Source organism: Gallinula chloropus (assembly GCF_964237585.1).
Source record: "Gallinula chloropus genome assembly, chromosome: 9".
Lineage (NCBI taxonomy): Eukaryota > Metazoa > Chordata > Aves > Gruiformes > Rallidae > Gallinula > Gallinula chloropus.
In genome coordinates this window covers 19,264,178-19,287,701 of record NC_140094.1, presented here as the reverse complement: position 1 = coordinate 19,287,701, position 23,524 = coordinate 19,264,178, and the positions used below count along the sequence as shown (strand labels likewise).

The 23,524-nt window shown below is 55.2% G+C and overlaps 3 protein-coding genes across 3 annotated transcripts; 1 reads left to right on the top strand and 2 right to left on the bottom strand.

Moving 5' to 3' along the window:
• Positions 1 to 1,058: 1,058 nt before the first annotated feature.
• On the bottom strand, positions 1,059 to 5,546 carry CALML4 (calmodulin like 4; the record flags this gene model as incomplete). Its single annotated transcript, XM_084268259.1, has 4 exons — positions 1,059 to 1,156; positions 2,744 to 2,932; positions 3,987 to 4,127; positions 5,507 to 5,546. 4 exons carry the CDS (start codon positions 5,544 to 5,546, stop codon positions 1,059 to 1,061), a joined length of 468 nt encoding a protein of 155 aa, XP_084124385.1.
• A 2,058-nt stretch (positions 5,547 to 7,604) lies between these two features.
• CLN6 (CLN6 transmembrane ER protein) lies at positions 7,605 to 15,261 on the bottom strand. Its single transcript, XM_084268182.1, has 7 exons — positions 15,144 to 15,261; positions 14,079 to 14,193; positions 13,232 to 13,330; positions 10,896 to 11,084; positions 10,742 to 10,797; positions 9,357 to 9,479; positions 7,605 to 7,980 (listed from the first exon to the last, which is right to left on the bottom strand). Exons 1-7 carry the CDS (start codon positions 15,224 to 15,226, stop codon positions 7,692 to 7,694), a joined length of 954 nt encoding a protein of 317 aa, XP_084124308.1. The 5' UTR covers positions 15,227 to 15,261; the 3' UTR covers positions 7,605 to 7,691.
• Positions 15,262 to 17,935: 2,674 nt separating this feature from the next.
• Positions 17,936 to 22,918, top strand: FEM1B (fem-1 homolog B). The gene is made up of 2 exons (XM_084268233.1): positions 17,936 to 18,271; positions 21,137 to 22,918. The coding sequence occupies exons 1-2, from the start codon at positions 18,024 to 18,026 to the stop codon at positions 22,770 to 22,772; spliced, it is 1,884 nt and encodes a 627-aa protein (XP_084124359.1). The 5' UTR covers positions 17,936 to 18,023; the 3' UTR covers positions 22,773 to 22,918.
• The last annotated feature ends 606 nt before the right edge of the window (positions 22,919 to 23,524 follow it).

Genomic DNA, 23,524 nt, shown 5'->3' with positions numbered 1-23,524 from the left:
TTAGCTTTTATTCAGGTGGTGTTTACCCACCCAGGGAGGGGAGTAGCCCCCTGGTAGGACACATTCTGGAGTGATCCAAAGTGATGTTGAGCTATCAATCCCCGTGACACACGGGCTTTTCATATTGTCTGCAGCAGAAAGGATTTGTTAATCAACGCTTCTGGTCAGTAGGGAAGAATTAAGCTGCCTATTGGATCATTTGTAATTTGGCTATTAATGCATATTGGAAACAAATGCTTCTACAGGAACTCCCTGTTTGATAAGCTAATTAGCTCAACAACGAACGAGGGGGGTTTATTTGCTTGCCTTCATTGCTGGTACTTCAGTTCCAAAGCTCTGGAGCAGCGTCTGTGGGCTGAAACTGCTGTGGGCAAAACGTGGAACAGCACTAGTGCATCAAGGTATGTCCAGACAGCGAGGGTACCCCTCAGCAGTGGGAGGAGTATCCTGGCTTTACCTCTTGTTTGGAATCAAGTCTTGGTTGTTGTAGGGAATCCTGTCTCTCTTTCACTGTGCAATGTTCTTCCAGAGCAAAGAGCAGAGAGCTGCTTGGAACAAGACAGGACCCGTCAGGTTGGTGATGGGAGCATCCAGTTGGGAGTTCTTAACCGGATCGTACTGTGAATCCAAGGAATACTGCAGAGCTGTGGGTAGTTGTACCAAGCTTAATTCTGTCATGATGTAAACTGCCAGGGGAATCTGTGTCTGGCCTTGGGCATGTGGAAGCAGGGAATGGTTATGGGTGATGCCGACTTCTTGGCACACGGTCACCACGACACCTTGACTACATGTTATCATTTATGCTGCGCTTTGTAGACTTAAACATGATTTTAAAATGAGTTGGGATGGGTTTTTTTAAGCATGACACATTTTACACAAGGGAACGATACATTCTATTTATTCAGGTACCAGAAACAAGGTGGAGACCTCTCTGAGCACTGTCATCAAGGCAAAATACGGATTTTTAAAGGCAATTGTTGATTCCTGGCTCAGAGTAGGGAAGGTTGAAGTGAGAAAAGCTTCAGGTCTTGCTCTTACCAAATGTCTTGGTTTGAATTTCAGTAGTCGACTGCAGGAAGACAAACAGTGTGAACAAATTCTTCGTATTTTATTGTTCCGTTCGGTCCGACTTTGGCTTCTTTCAGCAGGTCATCGACTGGAAGAAAGAGGAAAGGGAAATATAAGTGTGAGTGGCATATGTTAACATACATGAGCTGATCTTCAAAAGAGCACTGCAGGATTCAGGGGTTCAGATGGTGGTTGTTGGAAGTGATAACTTCTGGGATCAGATGGAGCTGCCCTCTGGATCCTGAATTGATACTAGTGTCAGCACTTTGATTTGGATTTCTATGTCTATGAGTGGAGATGTCCAGCTTCGAGTCCCACATGGAAAAGATTCACAAACTAATCCAAACTGGCTTTTAATTACTCTTGGTAGGAGTGGTTTATTTGGTTTGAGGAGCAAACCTGTCCTGATTGAATTTAGACCAGACTAAGCGCCAGTGCAGGATGTGTGCCCAGCATTGGGTGTGTCTGGTTCATATCTGCTGGGCTTTGGAGTGTGGAAGCTCTGAGACTCTTGCTGAAAATCCCTCTTCAGGAATGCTAACCCTGCGGTTGGTACCTGGCAGCACTGATGCTTCTTGTTCCAGCTTTGCCAGTGACAGCAGTTACCTGCCATGAGGTGTTCTTTTCACAGGCTAAACCATTAAAAAGCATTTTTCCTTATATGTATATAAGGAAATAAATGGCAATAAGAAGAGTTAAATGTTGCTGATTGGAGCTGCTGCTGGGAATACGATGCCATCTTCCCTTGGATGCTGGGAAAGGAGATGAATCCCCTTGCTCCTTTACCCATAACAGACAGTGTGTGGGTGCTACAGCAAACGAGGAAACCCAGCAGCCTTTATTTGATAACGTTTTGGGGCAGAGGTTTCCTTTGATAAGGGATCTAATACTGTCTGGGGAGGGGTCTGTGCTTCCTGATGTTGAGGGACAGCAGGATGGCAGGACCCTGGCTGGATGCTGTGCTGCCCAAGAAGGAGCTTTCAGCTTGTAGCCCCACGTTTATCTGTTGATGTTTCATTAGCAGGACACCTTCTAGGTGTCTAGAGCCCATGGATAACCGTTGGAAGGGAGGGATTGTACATGGCTGTGTGCTGATGTGCAGGGGCTGGAGGTGGTGCTCTCCCTGGGTGATGGGTGTAGCCAGGTCAGTGGAGCCTGGTCCATGTTCTTCCTTCTGAGCTGCTTGCCTGAGGTTGCTGGAATGGCTGCTGGGGCTGAGCGAGCTGTGGTTGTTTAAATAAGACTCCGAGTACTCGTACGGGAGCGCAGAACAGCAGCTGTGGAGCTGCTGGTTGTGAGATCTGGGGTGAAGTCCCTGGGAGATGGGAGATTTAGAGGAGGAAAAAAAGCCCCCTTTGCTGTAAGTTGCTGTGGAAGGTCTCTCTGAGCAGCGTGACCTGTTTCCTCTCTCTGCCATTCATGCTGAGACCCTGTTTTCCCCTCTGCCAACAGGTGTTGGTCCCAACCCCACCCCAGCCAAGCACTTTGGGGTGGAAAATCCTCATTGGGGAAACAACCCGAGAAGGGGAAAAGGCGCCTCTTAATGGGGAACTGGCTTGCCCCTTCTGCAAGGGCAGGACCTCCGCTCAGCGATGGGTAAAGGCTGGGAACAGAGGAAAATCAGGAAGGAAAACAAGACAGGGAGCATTTGATAAGTCTTTGAATTGCAAAATACCTTCTTCCTCGGACAGCTTTTCTCCCAGCCTGGTAAGTTTGGCTTTCAGCTCCGAAACGTTGATAACACCTCGCTTCTGCCTGTCTATCATGGCCAAGGCGGTGAGGATCTCCCTCTCGGGCTCCTCTTGCTTTGTTTGCCTGTACATTATATTCAGGAAAGTGGAGAAATCCAACTCCGCATTTTGGTCTGGGAAAAGAAGAGCAGATTCTTTAGGAAAGGTTCAGTTTTAGAGCCTGGATCTGGACCTAAGCACTCCCAGCTTCCTGAGACAGCTTTTCCCTGTCTCCAGTCTGGAGCAGGGTGGATCCATCCCTGAAGCTTTCCCCTGCCCAGAAACCCTGCTTATAGCTGTGATGGACTCATGCTCTGAAACTTCATATCCAGAATTTTTTATCCACTTTTTATCTCATGTTGATTCTTCGTGCTGTGTTTCAGATTTACTTGTTTCTACAGGTAAATACCTTCCTGTGCTCTGCTGCTTCCCTTGCTTGGACTGGATGGGTTCCCAGCCTCAAAATCTGCAATCTCTGTGTGTGTCTTGCTGCTCTTGAAGTTTTTTTGTTTTCTAGTGGCATTATTTTAATCCGTTGCTGGGCTGCCTTTGTTCAACATCCAGGCAAGGTTTTGGTGATGACCCCTTACAGTTAAAGGGCATGGCCTGGTCTGCATCACCGGAGAGTGAGTATTACCTGCTGGGCTATGGGCACCCTCCTTGCCTTTCTTGTAGTCTCCTGGCCGTGGAAAAGTTGAATTTCCCCAACCATTCCTGTCCTGTGCTAAACCATATCCCTGAGCACCTCATCTCCCCATCTGTTAAACAGACTCACCCCCCTCCCTGGGCAGCCTGTGCCACAGCCCCACAACTCTGCCAGGGAAGAACTTTTCCCTCCCATCTGAGCTGACCCTGCCCTGGGGCAGCTTGAGCCCATTGCCCCTTGTCCCATCTCCTGTCCCCTGGCTGCAGAGACCATCGCCCACCTCTCTGCACCCTCCTGGCAGGGCAGTGGAGGTGGGGAGAAGGTCTCCCCTCAGCCTCCTCTTCTCCAGGCTGAACACCCCCAGCTCCCTCAGCTGCTCCTCATAGAATTTGCCCTCCAGCCCCTTCCCCAGCCTGGTTGCCCTTCTCTGGACTCGCTCCAGGACCTCCATGTCCTTCATAGGGTGAGGAGCCCAGAACTGGACACAGTTCTATATATAACCCAGTGTGTTTTATTTGTGTGTGACCAGTGTGTTTCCTTACCGATCTTGTGCAAGTGCAGGTGTCTCTGCACCTCTCCTGGCGTCGGGCTGGCTCCCAGGCACCGCATCACTGTCATCAGGTCAGAGGCTTTTATCTTGCCTTTTTGTTTCTTGTCGTACAGAGAGAAACATTCCTTGAACTCTAATTAAAAACCAAAACTCTCTGTTATGCCATGTAAGATTACAGTCATCTGCCAGTGACGTTTCTTCTCCCATTGCCTGCTTGGGCAGTGTTGGGAGGGTTCCAGCAGGGATATTGTGTCTGGTTTGGGTGTCTTGTTTCAAGGAGGATGATGGACAGTGGAGTAGGACCCCAGGGGAAAAGAGCCAAAGGCAATTAAAATCCAGGCTTGTGAATAACTGAGCTAATTGGGGTCCTTCAGCCTAATGAAGTCATTCCAAACACACAGAGTACCCTTAAAAAGTACTTTTCTCTGCCTGCATGGGAAGGGAGGAGAGGATGCAGGAGGAAAGAGCCTTAAGGAGTGGCAGAAGATGCTGGCTTGGTCCCCACCGTGGTCTGGTGCTTGGTCCCACCTCAGCTTGTCACTGGCTAGATTTTAATAGAAGCCCAAAGAACAGGTAATCTTGCATTGGATGGTGCAAGTGGTGCTGGCTGTGGAGCAGAGCCCCTGCCTGCCCTGCGGCGTCTCCCCTCTCGTTTCTCCCCGTGGCCCTCGCCTGCCTGCTGGCCTTCTCCCCTTCCCTCTCCAACGCTGGCTTCATGGTTTTCAGATAAATAAATTCGAGTTGCAGCTGACCTAGATAAGGCTGCCATCTCTCATCCTCCCTTCCCACTGCGCTCCCGGCGCGGTGGCAGGCTGCGCTCCCCGTCACACTCAATGTGAGATGTGCTGCAGAGCAGCCAGGGAAATAAAACATCAGCCTAGGTTGGTGCCATCGCCCTCTGCCCCCTCCTCATCCTCTCCATCCCTAGGTGTGACTGACTGTGGGGTGCTGAGTGCCCCGTGGGTCCTGTGAGTCTCCGCCTGCCCCGCAGCAATCCTGCCCAGCTGCTGAGCCCCAGGGCTCTGCAGATTAACAGATTTGCAGTAATACTCTTATTTCCTCTTGCTTCTGCAAACCTTTCCTTGCTCCTGGCCGAGGCAGGGGTCCCCTTTCCCTCTCCTTCCTCCTCTTCCTCCTTCACCTTCGCTCCTGACATCCGTGAAGCCTTGCCAGGCTCCAGTACTACACATGGTCACCTGCAGTGTTTCCAGGTCCCTCCCAGCTCGGGCAGGGCTGACAGGGCTACGGGGTGGGTGGTTGCTGGTTAACCCTTGGGGCTGCGGGGGTTCAGCTCTCTACCCATGCCCAGCATGGTCTTAATGAAATCAAGGAGGTTTCTCTGGGTTTAGAGCAAGTAAATACCCTGGGAGCTGGGAGGAGGGCAAGCTGGGGAGCGCAAGCCCAGACTGAGACAAGTTTGGGGGTGAAATACCAATTTTACAGCATATATAAACTTGTGAAGCTGATCCTGCTAATGGCAAACCCCCCAAACCAGAACAAAACTGTACGTACCATTGATTTGATCCTGGGACAGAAATTTTGCCTGTAGCATGAAGGTGGAAAAGAGAGGAAAGAGAAAAACAACCCATCAGCTTGAACAGGTGGATGGGGTGGGCAGGGGGGGAGCCGTTTGTGTCGGCTGGAACGCTGCACTCACCATGATCTTGGGGACCCTCCTTGTGCTTTACGCCGCCGTCCGATCCAAGGCGTCTGCTGCTACTTTTCTATTCGATTAAGGGCTAAAGTCCTCCTGCCAGCCCGGGGTGGAGCACGGCCAGGCTGTAATAAATACCCCGCTGCTATGGCTACGAGACCTGATCCCTGCCAGGGCTGGATCCTGCTGCCAGCTCTCAGCTCCTGCTCCATGGGAAAAGGGCTCTTCCCCAGCCTCGTGGCGCTGGATGGGACCCCAAGCCATGGTTGGTGTTGGGAGGAGTGGGGTGAGGACTTCCCTCAGTTGGGGTTTAGAGGTGTTTGGGGTCGGGCTGGATGGAGGTGAGCTGGTTGAACACGAAAAGGTTTGATGGTCTCAAATAGCTGCACACCTTGCGCTGAGCTTAGCTGCTGGGAGACAAATCCAGCGTGGGGGATGTCAGCTGAGGCTGCTGGGGAGGGTGTGGGGGGGATTTAACAGCAGCTGGCTGCTGGAGGGGCTTTGCTGGTCGGCAGGAGGAGTTAATTCAGACTTTGCATGTTCCGGCTGAGCTCTGGTGGGTTTGCTGGGGATGGGGGGTTAGATGTCCCCATGGCAAACAAGGAGCTGGGACATCCCAGGCTGAGAGGAGAAGGAATCGTTGAGATGGTTTTAAAAGCTCCCCATTGCCTGGGTGTTTATTTATCTAATCTGCTTTGGGAGCAAACGGCTTCCAGGTCTGTCAGGTCTCATCGCAGCGCTCAGCTGGGGCTCAGAAGGGAGATGCTGAGGGCAGGGTGGGGGTGCTGCTGCAAGCCAGAGAACTGCCGGGGTTTCAGCCTTGCTGTGAGGGTGGGCAGAGCCTCCAGCTGCTGCAGGCTGGCCCCAAGAGCCATGGCTGTTCACATCTGGTCCCTTCCAGCGCTACGCTGCTGCCGCTCAGTTGGTGTTCAAGCCATTGAGAAACAAGTATTAGACATGAGTCCGCAGTGTTCCCCCATCCCATCCCCTGCAAAAAGCTCAGCCAGTGGCTGGGCTGGGTGCTCCTGGGTGTGGGATGGGGCACATATGTGTGTTGGGGGCTGAAGTACCCAATGCTGGGCTGGGGGGACCCACCAAAGCTGCACTCAATGGGTGCAGCTTGGCCCAGACCCTTCCCTGGGCAGACCCTGCCCCATTGCAAGGACATGTTCAGCAGCCCTCAATCCCATGGGGTGAAGATGCTCCTGAGCTGACCAATGCTGCTCAGGGAGCAAGGCCAATCACTCAGCTTTTACCAAATGCTTTTGTCTGGTGTGTTACACTAACAGCTTTTTTGTTTCCCTTCCAGCACTGGGAGTCTGTCCCACGGGGCTTTAATTGGGATCTTACAGGCATCAGCCAGTGCAGGGATGCAACTGGAGTGGCAGGAGCTCCATCAGCCAGGCTGGAGAAGTGGTGAGTGGGAGCAGTGGCCGTGGCTGGGCAGACCCTGCCTGAGCAGGGCTGATTCTGGAGCTCACCCCCCACCCAATGCTCTTTTCAGGCCGTGTTTGGGGGAACTGGCCCTTCTGCCAGCCCAGCCTTTCCTGTACTGTCCCTGCACCCAGCTGCCAGGGCACCAGGGTGGCTCCCGGGGATGCACAGCTCAGCGGGGCTGCCACACAGGGCCAAACTGGGGCTGCTCATCCCCTTCCCAGTGTGTTTACTGGGCTGGGAGGAGCAGATGCATCTCTCTGCTGAGCCACAGGTAGGGTGAGAGCATGCTGACCTTTCAGCCCACCACTCCCGTTAAGGGCTGGGATCTATCTGGGGCAGCGATGGGACGGGGAATCACCACAGTACAGGAGGGGTTTGGTGATGCCCCTGAGCACCCAAAAAGGTCCAGCATGGAACCCCAGTGCAAAGCTAGGAGACAGCCTGCCACATCCCTCACAGAGACTGTCCCCTCTCTCTCGCTAGCCACAGGTGACCTACCACACGTCTCTCAGCTAATGTTGGTCAGGAATTTATTTGAAATACATCTATGTTAGAAAAACTAGAGATTTTTTTTTTTTTCTTCAAATCACTCCAAAATATCAAAACTTAGAAACTTTCCTTCGCTGCGTGGAGGTTGTTCATGTGCAGGGTGTAGAACGCCCACGGCTCAGGGATATAGATCACTCCAGGGTATTTCTTCCTGAGGATTTTGTCATTCCACAGCCAAACCACCCAAACCGCGATGAGGACCAGGGTGATGATGAAGGAGTAGAAGAGGAAAAGCCCATTGCTGTCCAGGACGAGCCCTTTGCGTTTCTGGTGCATCACTAAAGCCATCATGGCAAAGAAGGTGAAGATGTAGAGGATGAAAATCTGACCTTCTGTCACGAGGTACCTGCAAAACAAAACCACCAGTTACAGTCCCCCTGGGAGGAGGGATGAAGCCAGAGCCCCCACCCCAGCACTCCCAGCCTGATCTAGGGGGAACAGTCTCCCTCTTCTCCCTGTTCTGCATCCAAATGAAGCTGTGCTGCTTTCTCCTGCCAGCTTTTATTCTGTGATTTGGCCTCACGTTTCATAGAATCACAGACTGGTCTGGGTTGGAAGGTACCCCCAGGATCACAGAGCTCCAACCCCCTGCCACAGGCAGGGCCACCAACCTCCAGGCCTGGAGCTACACAAGGCTGCCCAGGGCCCCATCCAACCTGGCCTTGAACACCCCCAGGGATGGGCGTTCTCATCAGTAAATTTAAAAACTGAGCTATGGGCTTTATTAAGGGAACAGGGGGGTAAAGAAACAGACACCCAGGGTGGGATTTGAAAGGTGCTGGGCTCAGTTTGTCAGTGGGATGTTTGAACACAGAACCACAGCTGGCCTCTGGCTCTGACCTGTGGATGTTGTGCTTGTTTAGTCCAAAAATCCCCTGATCCCCCCTGGGCTGTATCTGGCCCAGTGACCGGTCCCCGGCCTGGGGAAGGAGGAATTAACACTCCCTGGCTCTTAAATCGCAGCACATGAACTGCAGAGATTCACACTGAGGCGTTAAGGGAAGTGCAGTGGGGTTACTGGGAACTGACCACATCAGCTCCATGGTTTTGACTATCAAAAATTAATTTACTGTATAAAAACAGTCTCAGCAGGAGGCAAAGCCACGGGCAAGAGAGCACATCAGCCCTGAAGAGGAATGAAGAGTTGTTTGGCTGCCATCAGGGAAACGGTTGGGGAAGAGGAGGCTAATGAAAATGGGAAATAAATAAGCCCTCTCACAAAAGGCCATTTGGCTCTGTGGGGAGAGCTGAGGAGGAGGCAGCATCCCAGCATCACCCAGGCAGCCTGGGCTCGGAGTACAACCCCTGGGCAAGGGCTGAGAGCATCCCCAGTGCCACCAGCAACCTGAGAGCAGGTGGATGTGCTGCAGACACTGGGTGACCACCCCAAGACAACAAACAGGGGGCTTCAAAGGTGGGGGGACAACAGGTACTGTGGAGGCTGAGAGCTGGAGCTCTGACAGTAACACTGTGACTGGCTGAAAAAAACACCCCAAGCAGGGACAGGAGGGGTGATGAGGGTCTTGAGGTGGTCCCAATGAGTGAAGGGTGAAGAGGCTGCAAATTGCAACGGGGTTTAATTGGATTTTCCAGACCTGCAGAGCAGAAGCTGCAGCAAGTTCTGCTCTGGGGACCAGAGAGCCCCTTCCTGCATGCTGCAGGGCTGCCCGTGGGACCCCCCATTCATCTCCTGCCCATCCAGAGTGGAGAGAAGCTTCTTACCAGTAATACAGGCTGCTGGGCCCCATCAGCAGCAAGGCAGCCACGGGCATCCTGCTCTCCTCTTCGACGGGGGTGAAGCAGCCAGTGAAATATATAAAGAGTATCAGGAAAAAGGGGATGTACCTGCAAACAGAGAGGACACACAGATCAGTGCTGTGTCCCTGGGAAGAGCAGAAGCAGCAGCTGCCCAGCCTGCTCGGGCAGTGGGTAACTGGGATGCAGGGTCCAGCTCTGGGGGGTACCACCCTCGCTCCGCCAGCATCACAGCTCTGTTTGAGGCCTCATGTTGTGTTAAAAGCTGAGCTGAGGGAAAGCAGGATGTGGACCAGGATTTCAACACCCCAACAAAGCCCCCTCACATTTAAAAGAAAGGGATTTGTTTGCTGCACAGCACTCAAGGAACAGCAAATAAACCCCAAAAGCCTGATGGGGGGAGAGATTCTCCTCTGCTCTGAGAAATCTTGGGATTATCCAGCAGCTGAAAAGGGGCCAGAGACAGTCACAGAATCACCAGGTTGGAAAAGCCCTTTGAGATCATAGAGTCCAACTGTTCCTGTCCTGTGCTGACCCACATCCCTGAGCACCTCATCTCCCCGTCTGTTAAACACACCCAGGGCTGGGGACTCAGCCCCCTCCCTAGGCAGCCTGTTCCAGCACCTAATAACCCTTTCTGGGGTCTTGGGTGCAGGCAGAGCAGCAGGACACGGGGCACAGGACCCCTCTGTGCTGCTCCTGTGGGCAGGGAATGGAGATGGTACCTGTGGCAGCCTGTGGGCACGACCAGGCTACCTGTCAGCTGCCTGGGGTCAGCGAGCGCAGCCGTGCTGGACCAAGCACGTGTCCAGCTGGAACAGGAGTTTTTAGGGTCAGATTGGGGTGACAGCACTGAGACCCCTGGATCACTGTGGCAGCATCAGTCTGGCCACGTGAGCAACCTTCCCCCTCACCAGGGGGGCACTAAATAGATGGATGGTAAAGGAGAGGAGCGAGCCCAGGGCTAGAGAGACCAGGAAGAGTGGAGTTATGCTGGGGTCAACCTCCATAGGAGCAAAACCACGGGTGGCGATGGCCAAGGAGCCTGCAGAGCCCCCAGACCTGTCCCTTCACAGGGGTACCCACTGCAAGGCGGCTGAGGGGTGGAAACAGACGAGCTGTTTCTCTGTCCCCTACAGCTGCTGCATCCTCAAAATATCCCTGATACAGGGACATAGCTAGGAGGAACGTGCAGTTTTCAACGGGTGGGATCCACCACAAGGAGAACATAACCCCCAGCCAGTTCTCCTCAGCTGCATTTTATTTTTCCATGTCTTAATCCAGGATCAGATCAGATCCACCCTCCCTCATACCACGTTCCGAGGCCACTACACAGACCATACGCTACTCACCACATGGAATGACCTAAATACTCATCGTAGTAGTACAGCAGCTCAAAGGAATCAATCTGCAACGCAACAGAACGAGATTTAAACACTGTGAAATGAGGAGGAGGAGCCATTAATGTATTTTTTTAAGTGCTTGGAGAAAGCACAGCCTCTTTACCAGTGTCTCTGGCTTCAGGTTCTTGATGATGGGATTCTCTCTTACAGAGAGGTGGTGCTGGTACCCACTGAAGATCAGGCGGTGGTTTACGGAGTCTCCGACCAAGTGGATGCTGGCTCCCATGACAAACATGATGATGCTGACGTAGACCATTGATCTGGGTAAGGTCTTGGGGGACCTCTCGATCAGCTACAACCAGAGAGATGCGTTGAACAGTGAGGAGATGCACACAACAAGTTCTGGCCTGCCTGCCTTGAGGGTGTTTCCCAAAAAAAAACATCCCAGGCCCAAGCAGGGGGTTGCAGGAAGCTGCAGGTTGTGGTGCTGCAGTGGGTGTGAGATGCTGCCTGCGGTGACCAGCACCCTGCCTGGGTAAGCGCAGCCATCCCCCAAAAAAGGGGTGCAGCCACACCACAATGAGCTTCCCCAGTTGCAGCCCCTTTCCCTAGACACATCTCAGGCACGTTTCCCACGTGGCTTTCGGGTTTCCCAGCTCACACCACCACAACCCCGGGTTGTTTTGCCCGTGTTGGACCCTTCCCCTGACTCACCGCTCAGCCCCACTCGGTGAGCCGGTGCTTCTAACACAGCACCCAGAGCAAATTCTTCACCAGAGGGGATCAAAGCCAATTAACGAGAAGCAAACGAGGGAGCTGCTTTCTCTGGTGCGGATCTGGAAGGCTGGCTGTGCCCTCCAGTGGCAGCACAGCCCGCAGCAGCCCTCCAGCACCCCATGCACCCCCCCCTTAAGAGAGATTATTTTTGCCAAAGGACTTCGTTGGACTGTTTGGGGCTTTCAATGGGGATTTTTCCCCAGTGGAACCGGGCTCAGGCCTCTCTGTGTATCTGTTTCTGAAGAGGAAGCTGTGCTTTATTTAAGCTCCTATCTAGAAATCTCTGGTTTCCAGCAGAACCGGTTGAGGGAAGCTTTTGAACGTCAGCTTGAGGGGTGAGCTCTCCTTCCACCCCCTCCCTGGCTGCTCAGGTCTGGGTGGAGGCTGGCGGGGAGCCCACGTTACTCAGAGCCCAGGGCGAGCTCCTGCAAGCCAGGCTGGGGATCAGGAGCAGGAGCTCCTCTCCAGGAAGGACCTCCCTCTGGGAAGACCTGGAACAGATGTAAATCCCAGCTCAAGTGGTTCAGGCTTTTGGAGGGGGGCACCAAGGGCTCAGGAACCACAGGTCAGGGGGATGCACTGGTCCAGCTGGAGGATCAGCCAGGGCCACCTTCTCCTCCCATCTCCCTGCTGCCAAATCAGCTTTGCAGCCCTTCATACACAGGGAAAAGCTCCTTATTCCTGTTTAATTTTGAGGCTTAACTTTCCCTTTCTCTGTAGCTGCTGCACGGACGTCAGAGGAGTCAGGGAGGACAAAAGGCACAGGAAAGCTCCTGTCTGACAGGAGAGGACAGTGACACATACTCTTTGAGGGGACACTGGGCAAAGGAAACGCACCCCAAATAACAGACAGAAGTGTTTCTGTGGACCAACCCTCTCTCCTGTGCTGCCAGGGAAGGCCAAGGTTGCAAACTGGCACCAGACTGTGCTGGGTCAGACCGAGCTTCAGAGCTCTCACATCCCCTGAAGGACCAGATCCTGAATATTCCCTTTTTGGCCACACCAGCATTTAACATCTCCCAGACAGACTGGGGAGAGAGAGAGAGAGAATCATTTACATCTTAGGCCATAATTCAATTTCTAGCTAATGAAGGTTAAAATATATTTCTAATTGCTTTCTCCTATCTCCTGGCTGCCAAGTATTTAATATAAGACGATTCCTAATGATATGGCAGTCTTTAACCTCATAAATGGTTTACACGATCCAGTGGCTGGCAGCTGAAGCAAGATAATTTCAGGCTAAAGAGACAATTCTAATGTCGAAGAGCAAGTGTAATTAAGCTCTGAACAATTGAGAAAATCTGCTCTAGTTCCAGCTGTCTCCTAAGAGTCTTTTGAGTCACGGATGGATGTTGTCTTAGGAATATGCTTTGGTTCAGCCAGGGTGAAGGGCTCTGACTCCCCCTGGATCCAGAGATCCCAGGGGAAGTGATTTGCTCTGTATACACAGGAAATTGAGTTGCACTAAGATGGTCTCTGCCTCACTCTTTAAGCGACAGCATCACAAATTCATCCTGGAGCAGCAAACTTCTAACACACAGAGGGACCAGCTCAGCTTGCAGGAGTTTGAGAGTGACCAACATTCGTTCTGTGAGTTCCTAAGAAGCTTTTGGCTTTTACAAAACTCTATTGTTTTACAGAACTGTATTGTTTTATAAAACTCTCTTGCTCGCCCTGATTTTTACAAGCAGTAGTATGAAGGATGTAATGCCTGCACCTTACCTTCAGCAGAAGAAATGGCGTGATAACATTGTAAGCCATGTGGAAATAATCTCCAGCGCTCGGTTTGTTCAGAGGAAACCACTCCAAAGGCAGGATTATCTGAGGAAGGGGGGGGAGGGAAAACACATCAGTGTATGTTCTCACCACCCAGCTCGCAATTACAGCCCCATCACTGTAAAACAGGGAGAGAAGACCCTTGCTTTGGATTCCTGCTTCTTGCTGATTGTCAGCTTGACTTCATGTAGCTGTCAGGAACGAAGTGGGGCAGTGCTTCTTCCAGCAAGCATCCCTAAAAGCAGGGAGTGGAGGTGGGCACGAAGCACATGGCGTGGTCCCATCTCGGCCGTTCCTTCCTGCTGATGCTGTGAAGGTGTGTGGCTGAGGGAGTGAGGAAGGCACTGGCAGTCCTACAGCAGCAGATCTCCATTAACCCTCTGCCACGTGCAGATGCCAGCAATAAAAACTTGTATTTGAGAATACTGGGGTCCTTCAGTAGCCCCTAACTCTGGACATGCAGGCAAGGCAGGGGGAAGAGGGGTAGGAACCTCTCCACGTAATGTTTTCCGTGAAGATGTGAAGTTGTGGGATAGATGGCATGGAACAGTTTGGAACTAGATGACATTTGAGGTCCCTTCCAACCCAAACCATTTTATGATGACATGATCTTATGCTGAACTGGTACCAGTTACTCACACCAGTACGTCGCAGCTGTCCTCATCTGATGGACAGCTCCTCAAGGGTGTAGAAAACAGCCCAGGGGGTCACACAGGACCACAACTCAGCCCACCCCCATCCTTAAACAAGCTGGTTACAAGCAAAGCAGCAGGGTCACCTCTGCCCCACTCACCATCGCGATGGGACGCCCAAAGTCCAGCACCCAGTTCTGCAGAGTGAAGTAGAACCACAGATCCAGATGGAACGGGGAGGTCTTGAAGGTGTCCTCGCTCTTGACAGCTCCATGCCTGGAAAGGAGAGAAGCACCTGTCAGCCTCAACTCACGCAACAGGTTTCCAAAGAGGCTGGGAGCAGCCTCTCCTTCCCAACCCAAACCCCTGCGCTTCCCCAGCTGCCAGCGTGTCTCTAGGCTTTGGGATCTGTGGAGTAACAGCACAGTTGCGATGCCAGAGGAGGAGGCAGTATGGAAAGGCAGAGCGTGGGCAATAAAAACCCGTGCACCCCCCTAAGAAGGCTATTCCTGGCTGAGGAGCGAGCACAGAAGCAGGATGAAAAGCTTAAGTGCTGAATTAAGTGCAACTATTTTTAACTTTTGCATGACAAAGCAAAACCCAACTCCCATGGCACTTCTGCTGAACGCTAATAACACATCCATGCCCGGTGGTGCTCCAGCACCGGGATGCTCCGGCTGCACTATCACCTTCATCTTCCCCTCTGAAGATCCTCCTCCTCTGCAGAGCAAGGCCTGCTCCAACCCCACCGAAGTCTCTCCACCAAAACACCCTCCAGCCTCACCGGACCTTCACCTCCCTGTGGAAAAAGCAGGTGGATCTCTCTGCTGCCGTGCTGAGATCAGACGGGCATCGGCTGGATGAGCCGTGAGCTTGTGCTACCCGAGCTGCCACCGTCCAAACCCAAGGGATGGAGGAGGAGGAGGATGGAAGTACCCTGGACAAGCCGGGGTGCCCTGGACAAGCTGGGAGAGCTGCGGCTGCCTCGAAGAGACTGTCAGACCCTGGAGCAGCTGGGGGGACCCAGGTGAGCCAGGGTGCGTGAAGCTGGGAGCCCCCGACCCTCCGGGAGAGCCTGGAAGCATCCCAGTGGGATGGCGGTAGCCGGGATGGGGCTGGGGGAAGGTGGGATGGATGGTGCCGGGGGACAGAGGGGATTTGGGGAAGCAGGGGGGGCGGTGCGTGTGTCCCGTGCCCGCCTCATCCCTCCCTCCCCCGCCGCTCACCTGCCCGGGTAGAGCGGCCCGGCGGGCTGGGGGGAGCCCGGGGCCGCCGCCGGGAACGGCCGCCGCCGCGCCGCGCCCTGCATGTGCCCGCCCGGCCCGGCCCGGCCCGGCTCGGCTCGGCTCGGCCCGGCCCCGCTCGGCTCGTCCCAGCGCGGCTCCGCCCGGGCCCCGCCTCGGCGCCGGGGAACGAGCGGCGGCTGCGCGACCGGTGGCCCCGGGACCGCCCCGGCCGGGGAAAGGAGGGGGGGGACGGGGGACCGCGGGGCGGGGGCAGCGCATCTTAGCCCAGCCCAACCCAGTTTAGCCCAGCCCAGCCCAGCCCAGCCCAGTTTAGCCCAGTCCAGCCTTCCTGCCCCCGCGCCGTGCTCCCCCCAGCGCAAACTCCAGGCAGCTTCTTCCCCTCCCCTTCCCTCTGCAGAGCCGCAGCCGGTATCGCTCCTGTTTTTAAACCAGAGGAAAGGCAAAGGGTGTTCAACTCCCGCCTCTCTCTCTAAATGCAAAGCTCCGGACCCCGGCGTACAGACACACATCCCTCCGAGTCCTCACCCGGCCAAGCAAATGAGATTTAGGGGTGGGGAAAAGTTGGCAGGGAATGAGAGGAAAGCCCAGCCCGTCCCACGGTGTCACGGAGCCCGAGGTTTCATGGAAAGAAGGTGGTGGGGCAGAGCAGAGAGGCTCTGCCACGGGTTCACACCGCTACGTGTGGCAGGTCTCGTCTGCATCCCCCTGGAATGGTGGAGGTTGTGTTCCCACAGCGTAATGTGAGTGGATGTCAGTGCTCTGTGGAGTCAGGAGATGGAGGTGTCATGCTCTGTTCCGTCTCCTCTGTCTTTGCCCGGATAGATGCCATCAGGGTGGGATGACTCCGGAGCAGTGTGAGGCAGGGAAGGGCTTGCACCCCCCGGGACTTGTAGTTTTGGGTCTAAATTGGGAGAGGCACCTGCTCTTGAAGCAGGCTCCTCGAGTGGAGAGACAGCTTCGGGTGCTGCTGGTCAGGGGAGATGGGTGTTCATGGGCCATGCGGTGTGTGGCAGCGGAACCCCTCAGCTCCTGGGTGCTCTGAGGACTCTGTGGCTCAGCGCCGTGTCTCCATGGCTGGGCCCAGCTACGGTGCTGAGATGGTAACTGGGGGTTAAGCACTAGAAGCTGTGCTGTAGCTTTCTGCTGAGGAACTGGGGCCAGGACACGCTGGAGCTGATGGGGCTCTACGAAGCTGCAGAACAGAGACCTTGGACTCCCTGCTCCGTGATGCTGCCAGGAGAGACAGCAGCAGCCATCAGTGCTTCCTTGAGGGACCCTCTCTGCGGCACCCACCAGGGAACACGAGTGGCACCCCAGCTGCACTGGTTGGCCAAAAAAAGCTTTTCCTTGAGAAGCAGAGGAGATCGTTGAGGTAACAGAGACAGGTTCCACTTAAACTTACCATGAACCCTGCTTGTCGCCCTGCGCCTTACACGGCTGTTAAAAGCTGATCCTCCTTGACTGGAGGCCATCGAGCTGACCGTGGCCTGACTCCCTTCCCTCTCGCCTCCTCCAGGGCTGCTCTCGGCAGCGCCGGCCGCGCAGCCAGGCTGCTGCTCCCATACATAATGCACGGCCCAGCCTGCCCGGAGCTTTCCACAAAGAGCTGCGGCTCCGGTTGCACGACTTTAAATTAACTATTAATAGGGTGGACACCCTATCCCCCCCCGAACACAATGGCAGCCGACAGCCAGCGGCGCGGGGTGCGTCTTACGTTACTTGCTGCAGCCTTTATGGCGGGGCACCTCCCGAAGCTCTCTGGGAGGTGACCCGTGCAGGGGATGGGCGAGCAGGGGGTTGGGTGCAGCTCTTGGTGAAGCTGATACACGTGTGGTGAGGCTGGGGGAGGCGTCCCCGAAACCAAGGACGAGGTGGAGACGGGGCACGACAGGCTGATGGGATGGAGGGTATGGCCGAGGGGATAAAAGCTGCTGGTCCCTTCTGCAAAACAGCCAAAACCTGAGCCAAACCGACCCAAATCTGACAGAAATCAACCCATTCCAGCTGAACTAGATCTACCCAGCCCACCTGCAGCCAACCCAGCCCAACCCAATTGAGTAAAACCCAGCCCAAGCGAACTAGACCAACCCAACCCAGCCTAACTGAGCCAGACCCACCCACCCCCAGCCCAGCGGAACCAGGTGTGCCCCAGCCCGACTGAGCCAGACCCAGCCCGAGCCGGGAGACCCCAGCCCAGCGCCAGCCCCCCCCTCCCCGAGCCAGGAGGCTGGGCTCGGCACGGCTGTTCGGACCGGGTGCGGAACGCCCGGGCGCTGCCGGCGGTTGCAGGGGGGAAGCGAAGGGAAGGGAGGGAAGGGAAGGGGCGCGGCGCTTCCGGTTTCGCTTCCGGAGTCGGCGGCGGGGGCGGAGCGGCGGCGGACGCCCGTGCCCGCCGCGCGCCCGGCAGGGCCCATCCGGCGACCCGTAGCGGCGTCCGGCGCGGCCCCGCGCGGAGCGGTGCCGGGCCCCGTCCGCGCCTCGCCGCCGCCCCGAGGGGGCCCCTCAGGGTGGGGCCGGAGGCCGCGCCGCGGGTTCGCGTCCCCGCGGCCGGGGCAGCTGCGCGGCGGCGCCGGGGATGGGCCGCGGGCCCGGGGCGGGCGGCGGGGGCTCGCGGGACGGGTGAAGCGGCGGCGGCGGGAGGTGGGGTTGCCCCGCCTCGCCGCCGGCCCGGAGGGACTGGCCGGGCCCGGGGGGCGGCCGGCCCCGAGGGGGCCGCATGTGCCCCCCGCCGGGCACCGAGTCGGGACGGAGGAGGAGGAGGCGGAGGGAGAGGCCGCCCCGGCGGCGGGGCAAGCCGGTAGGCCCGAGCGGGGCCGGCCCGGCCGGCGGGGCCGCAGCCGGGAGGAGGAGGAGGCGGCGATGGAGGGCCTGGCCGGGTACGTGTACAAGGCCGCGAGCGAGGGGCGAGTGCTGACCCTGGCCGCGCTGCTCCTCAACCGCTCCGAGAGTGACATCAAGTACCTGCTGGGCTACGTCAGCCAGCACGGCGGGCAGCGCTCCACCCCGCTCATCATCGCCGCCCGCAACGGCCACACCAAGGTGGTCCGGCTGCTCCTGGAGCACTACCGCGTGCAGACCCAGCAGACCGGCACCGTCCGCTTCGACGGGTAGGTAGAGCTCCCTGCCACCCAGCAGCCGGCGGCTGCACCCCCGCGGGGGGCTCGGGGTGCTGCCGCTCCCCCCCCGCCCCCCCCAGCTCCGTTGGGACCGGCCTTGAGGAGCCATAAAACTGGGGACGCTGCCCCAGGAGCTGCACGGAGCCGGCTGTGCTGTGGCCTAGAGAACTCTTCCTTGGCGAGTTTCCCCTCACGCTGCCTGGGTTCCCCCTCACTGTGCCAAAGCAGCCTTGTCCCTGGGAGGTTGGTCGCTGCTGCGGGTGGCAGCGAGCCCCACGTCAGGCTGGGGTGGTACCTGCACGCTGGCAGCATGGCTGGTTCACTCAAATTGAGGGGTTTTCAGTGTCCAGCCCAGACATCCCAAGGAACATCCCAAGGAACATCCCAAGGAACATCCCTTCCTCAGTGTAGGGGATGGCCAGGAGAGAAGTGTGACGTTTTAGGGTGGGAAGGGGGTGCCTGTGCCCTGGCTGGGGCAGCGCTGTGGATGCTGCTGTTTGGGGAGGAAGCTGGCAGTGGTTCCCAGTGATTTCCACACCCTGGGCGGTGTTGCTGCCGCGGCGAAAGGAAGGAGGAATGGGTTGGGTTTGTTTGAAATCTCCCAGAGTGCTTGTGGAGTTCTTGCCTGTGTATCAGCCTGAAACCTGAGGCTGGCTGATTGGGCAGGTAGCTTGGTCTTCTGAACGGCTTCAGGCTTCGTGGGTGGCTCTCTGAGAGGAGAGCTGGGGTCGGATGTGGGGTGAGAGGGATCATAATGGGTCCCTGTGCTGATAATCTTTCATCTGGCTCCTGCCTGATGAGCCTGAGTTCTGCCTGTGCAGAACCTGGCCCAGGGAATGGCTGGCTTGGCTCTTACGTGCTGAAAGAAGGGGGAGGAACTGGCTTCCCTGTGTGGATTCCTTTGCCTTTTTTTTTTTTTACCCCTTTTTTTATTTCTTCCAGCCCATTTTTTCCCCATGGTGAGGCCTCAGGTGAGGTCTGCCCCGAATTTGGTTGAAGGAAGGGTGCCTGTTGTCAGAAAGCAATGGGAAGGGCTGGCAGCCCCCCTCTGCTGCTGACTGTTCTGGTTGCTCATGCCATGCCCTGATGGGATGGTGATATGCTTGGTCCAGATGAAAGGAGGTGTTGTCTGTGACACAATGGGCTGCAGCCTGCTGAGAAGAGAGGAGGCTTGTGATCCTGCCACGGGGTCATTCTTTGTGAGATAAGGTGGCACAGCAGCTCTGCTCCTCCAGGCTTTTGACTTGTAACTCTATACCCCAGTGCCCCAATAAATTCCCCCCTGGGCATCAACAGATCCCAGGCCCTGGCTTCCCTCCTGCTTTAATGTGACTGTTTGCAAAGTAAGGAACTTCATCCTGCGAATAAATGTGTTGCCATCTCTGGGTGTCAGAGCTCTTAAGTGGGCTCTGCAGTGTTGTCTAGAGGTGTCAGTCCCTGTGGAGCTACACGAGAGCTTCACTGAAGGCTGGAACTTGCTGTTAAAATGCAGTTGGTGGCTTACAAAATAGATCTTTGGGAAATGTGGCTGTTCAGGTGTAGGGAAATGAGGCATCTGTCCCACCTCTGTTGGCTTGGGAAGTGCCTCAAGCATGTGTGTGGTGTCAGTGCTGCCTGTTTCTGCCTTTCAGTGGGGGGAATGGGAAGCACATCAGCTGCTTGCTGGGTCTGGGAATGAAAACAGCGTAGGAGACCGCGATGCTTTGCCCAGGCTGACTGTCCCCTGGTTTACGAGTGCCAGCAAGCTGCCCACGAGGCAGTGATGTAAGACAGGTTTCTGAAACGGGCCAGCTCAGAAGAACTTCTGCTTTTTTTCATTGTTTTTGATATTCCTGGGGTTCCATTTGTGTCACCAGGCCGCTGGTCTGGCCTCTTGAAGGAGGAAGTGTCGGCGCAGCGGACGCGGTGGCAGTTCTGCAGCTCAGGGACAGAGAGGAGCAGAGAAGTGATAGGGAATCCTTGTGTAGCTGTGCTCTTCTGTGTGCCTGAGTTTGGCTTTTTCCTGTCTGTGTGTGAGTTTTAAGTTTTCTCCCTCCTTCATGTGTCATGTTCTGGCACGAGGGATCAAAGAAGCGGTTCATTCTTGTAGCTGCTCTTCCCCAGGCTGAGGGCTGGAGCTTTACAGGTAGGATCTTCAAAGCAGCGTGGGGAGCACTGGTGCAAAATGTGGCTGAATCCCCTGGCTGCTTTGAAGTTCCAGCTTCTAACGCTTCTTCCTGTGGAGGGATAAGTCTGTCGTCCTCCTGCCTTGGCTCTCCCAGTAAGTTCACAGAATCACAAGGTTGGAAAAGACCTTTGAAGATCATCGAGTCCAACCATTCCCATCCTAAGCTAAACCATGTCCCTAAGTACCTCATGTACCCTTTTTTTGAACACATCCAGGGAAGGTGACTCAATCCACTCCCTGGGCAGCCTGTTCCAGCCCCTGACAACTCTTTCAGTAACAATTTTTTTTCTAATACCCAATCTGTCCCTGCCCTGGCCCAGCTTCATGCCATTGCCCCTTGTCCCATCTCCTGTCCCCTGGCTGAAGAGACCATCGCCCACCTCTCTGCACCCTCCTGGCAGGTCAGTGTAGGTGGGGAGAAGGTCTCCCCTCAGCCTCCTCTTCTCCAGGCTGAACACCCCCAGCTCCCTCAGCTGCTCCTCATAGGATTTGCCCTCCAGCCCCTTCCCCAGCCTGGTTGCCCTTCTCTGGACTCGCTCCAGGACCTCCGTGTCCTTCATAGGGTGAGGAGCCCAGAAGATCGGGGTGGCTCTGAAATGCCTTTTAGCCGCTGGGCTGTGCAGGTGCCTGTGGCGCGGGGCTTTTGAGGCCGTGCCAGTCTAACTGCTGGTTTCTCTCTGTGTGTTCAGCTTTGTCATCGACGGAGCCACAGCGCTGTGGTGCGCGGCGGGGGCCGGGCACTTCGAGGTCGTCAAACTGCTGGTGAGTCACGGCGCCAACGTGAACCACACGACGGTGACCAACTCGACTCCCCTGCGGGCGGCCTGTTTCGACGGCCGGCTGGACATCGTGAAGTACCTGGTGGAGAACAACGCCAACATCAGCATCGCCAACAAGTACGACAACACTTGCCTGATGATCGCGGCCTACAAGGGCCACACGGACGTGGTGAGGTACCTCCTGGAGCAGCGCGCCGACCCCAACGCCAAGGCCCACTGCGGCGCCACGGCCTTGCACTTCGCGGCCGAAGCCGGGCACCTGGAGATCGTGAGGGAGCTGGTCAAGTGGAAGGCGGCCATGATGGTCAACGGCCACGGGATGACGCCGCTGAAGGTGGCCGCTGAGAGCTGCAAGGCCGACGTGGTAGAGCTGCTGCTGGCTCACGCCGACTGCGACCGGAGGAGCAGGATCGAAGCGCTGGAGCTTCTGGGGGCCTCGTTTGCCAACGACAGAGAGAACTATGATATAGTAAAGACTTACCACTATTTATACTTAGCCATGCTGGAGAGGTACCGGGACAGCGAGAATATCATAGAGAAAGAAGTTCTTCCACAGATTGAAGCTTATGGAAACAGGACTGAAAGCAGGACTCCTCAGGAATTAGAGTCGATTAGGCAGGACAGAGATGCCCTTCACATGGAAGGCCTCATTGTGAGAGAGAGGATTCTGGGCTCGGACAATATCGATGTTTCTCACCCCATTATTTACCGGGGGGCTGTGTATGCAGATAGCATGGAGTTTGAGCAGTGCATCAAGCTGTGGCTCCACGCTCTGCACCTAAGGCAAAAGGGCAACAGGAACACTCATAAGGACCTCCTGAGGTTTGCTCAAGTCTTCTCTCAGATGATCCATTTGAACGAGCCTGTTAAAGCCAAGGACATCGAGAGCGTTCTGAGGTGCAGCGTCTTGGAAATAGAACAGGGCATGTCCCGGATCAAAACCACCCAGGACTCTGACATCCACACAGCCATGGACAACTACGAGTGCAACATCTTCACCTTCCTCTACTTAGTCTGCATCTCCACCAAGACCCAGTGCAGCGAAGAGGACCAGTCCCGAATCAACAAGCAGATTTACAACCTGATCCACCTGGATCCCAGAACTCGGGATGGATCCAGCTTGCTGCATCACGCCGTCAACTCCAGCACGCCGGTCGACGACTTCCACACCAACGATGTCTGCAGCTTCCCCAACGCCCTGGTCACCAAACTCTTGCTGGACTGCGGTGCCGATGTGAACGCTGTGGACAACGAAGGGAACAGCCCCCTCCACATCATTGTCCAGTACCACAGGCCCATCAGTGACTTCTTGACGCTGCACTCCATCATCATTAGCTTGGTGGAGGCTGGTGCTCACACAGACATGACGAATAAGCAGAAGAAAACCCCTCTTGATAAAAGTACCACGGGGGTGTCTGAAATACTCCTTAAAGCTCAAATGAAGCTGAGTCTCAAGTGCCTGGCTGCCCGAGCAGTACGGATCTATAACATCAGCTACCAAAACCAGATCCCCAGAACTCTGGAGGAGTTTGTCAAGTTTCACTAGGCTACATCAAACCTTTCGTGGTGGTGCTATCCCGGGACGACATCGACTGCAGACAGCAGAATAACATACCTATCCACGGAGTTGTTTTCCTCTTGTCTTTTGTTTCTGGGTTCCTCTGGATTCAGTCTGCAGCCTGAGTTCTCGTGCAGGTCTTGGGGGTGGGGGTTGGGGGTGGGGAAAAGCCACATCATTTTCCTGTAGTCAGATCTGATGTTTGAAGAGTTTGATCGTTTCTTTTGGATTAAAAGAATTGCTTCGTTATCCCTTGGGTTTATAAATGAAAAGAATCCCAGTGTGGTTTGTGAGGAATGTTCTGTTTCCAGCACTGGTGTCCACCTACGGTTTGCAGGTGAGTGCTTTGGGTAGGTAGATAGGAAGGCAGCTCTGAGAGCCCCTGTCACTGTGCTGCTGAGGCAGCAGCTTTGTAAACCTGAAAACTTGGAGCAGGGTGGAAAAGAACGACTGGAAATGACGTGGTGGTCTGTTAAAAGTGAAATCTGGATGCACAGAGCAGCCTGCTGCTCTCTTACCTCTTCACACCTTTGAGTTAACGCTGAAGGTGTTGGTACCATTTTACCTTTTTTTTGGTTTTAAATTAAATTCTCAACAGCAGCTATGGCTGTGGAATGCTCTGTTAGGAAGCACAGGGTTCAATTCAGTTCTGGTGTGTTCATCCCATAATAGTTGGTATGTCAAACTTCTTGATTGACAGTAAAGAATCAGATACAACTTTGGAAAGAGGAACTTGCTCA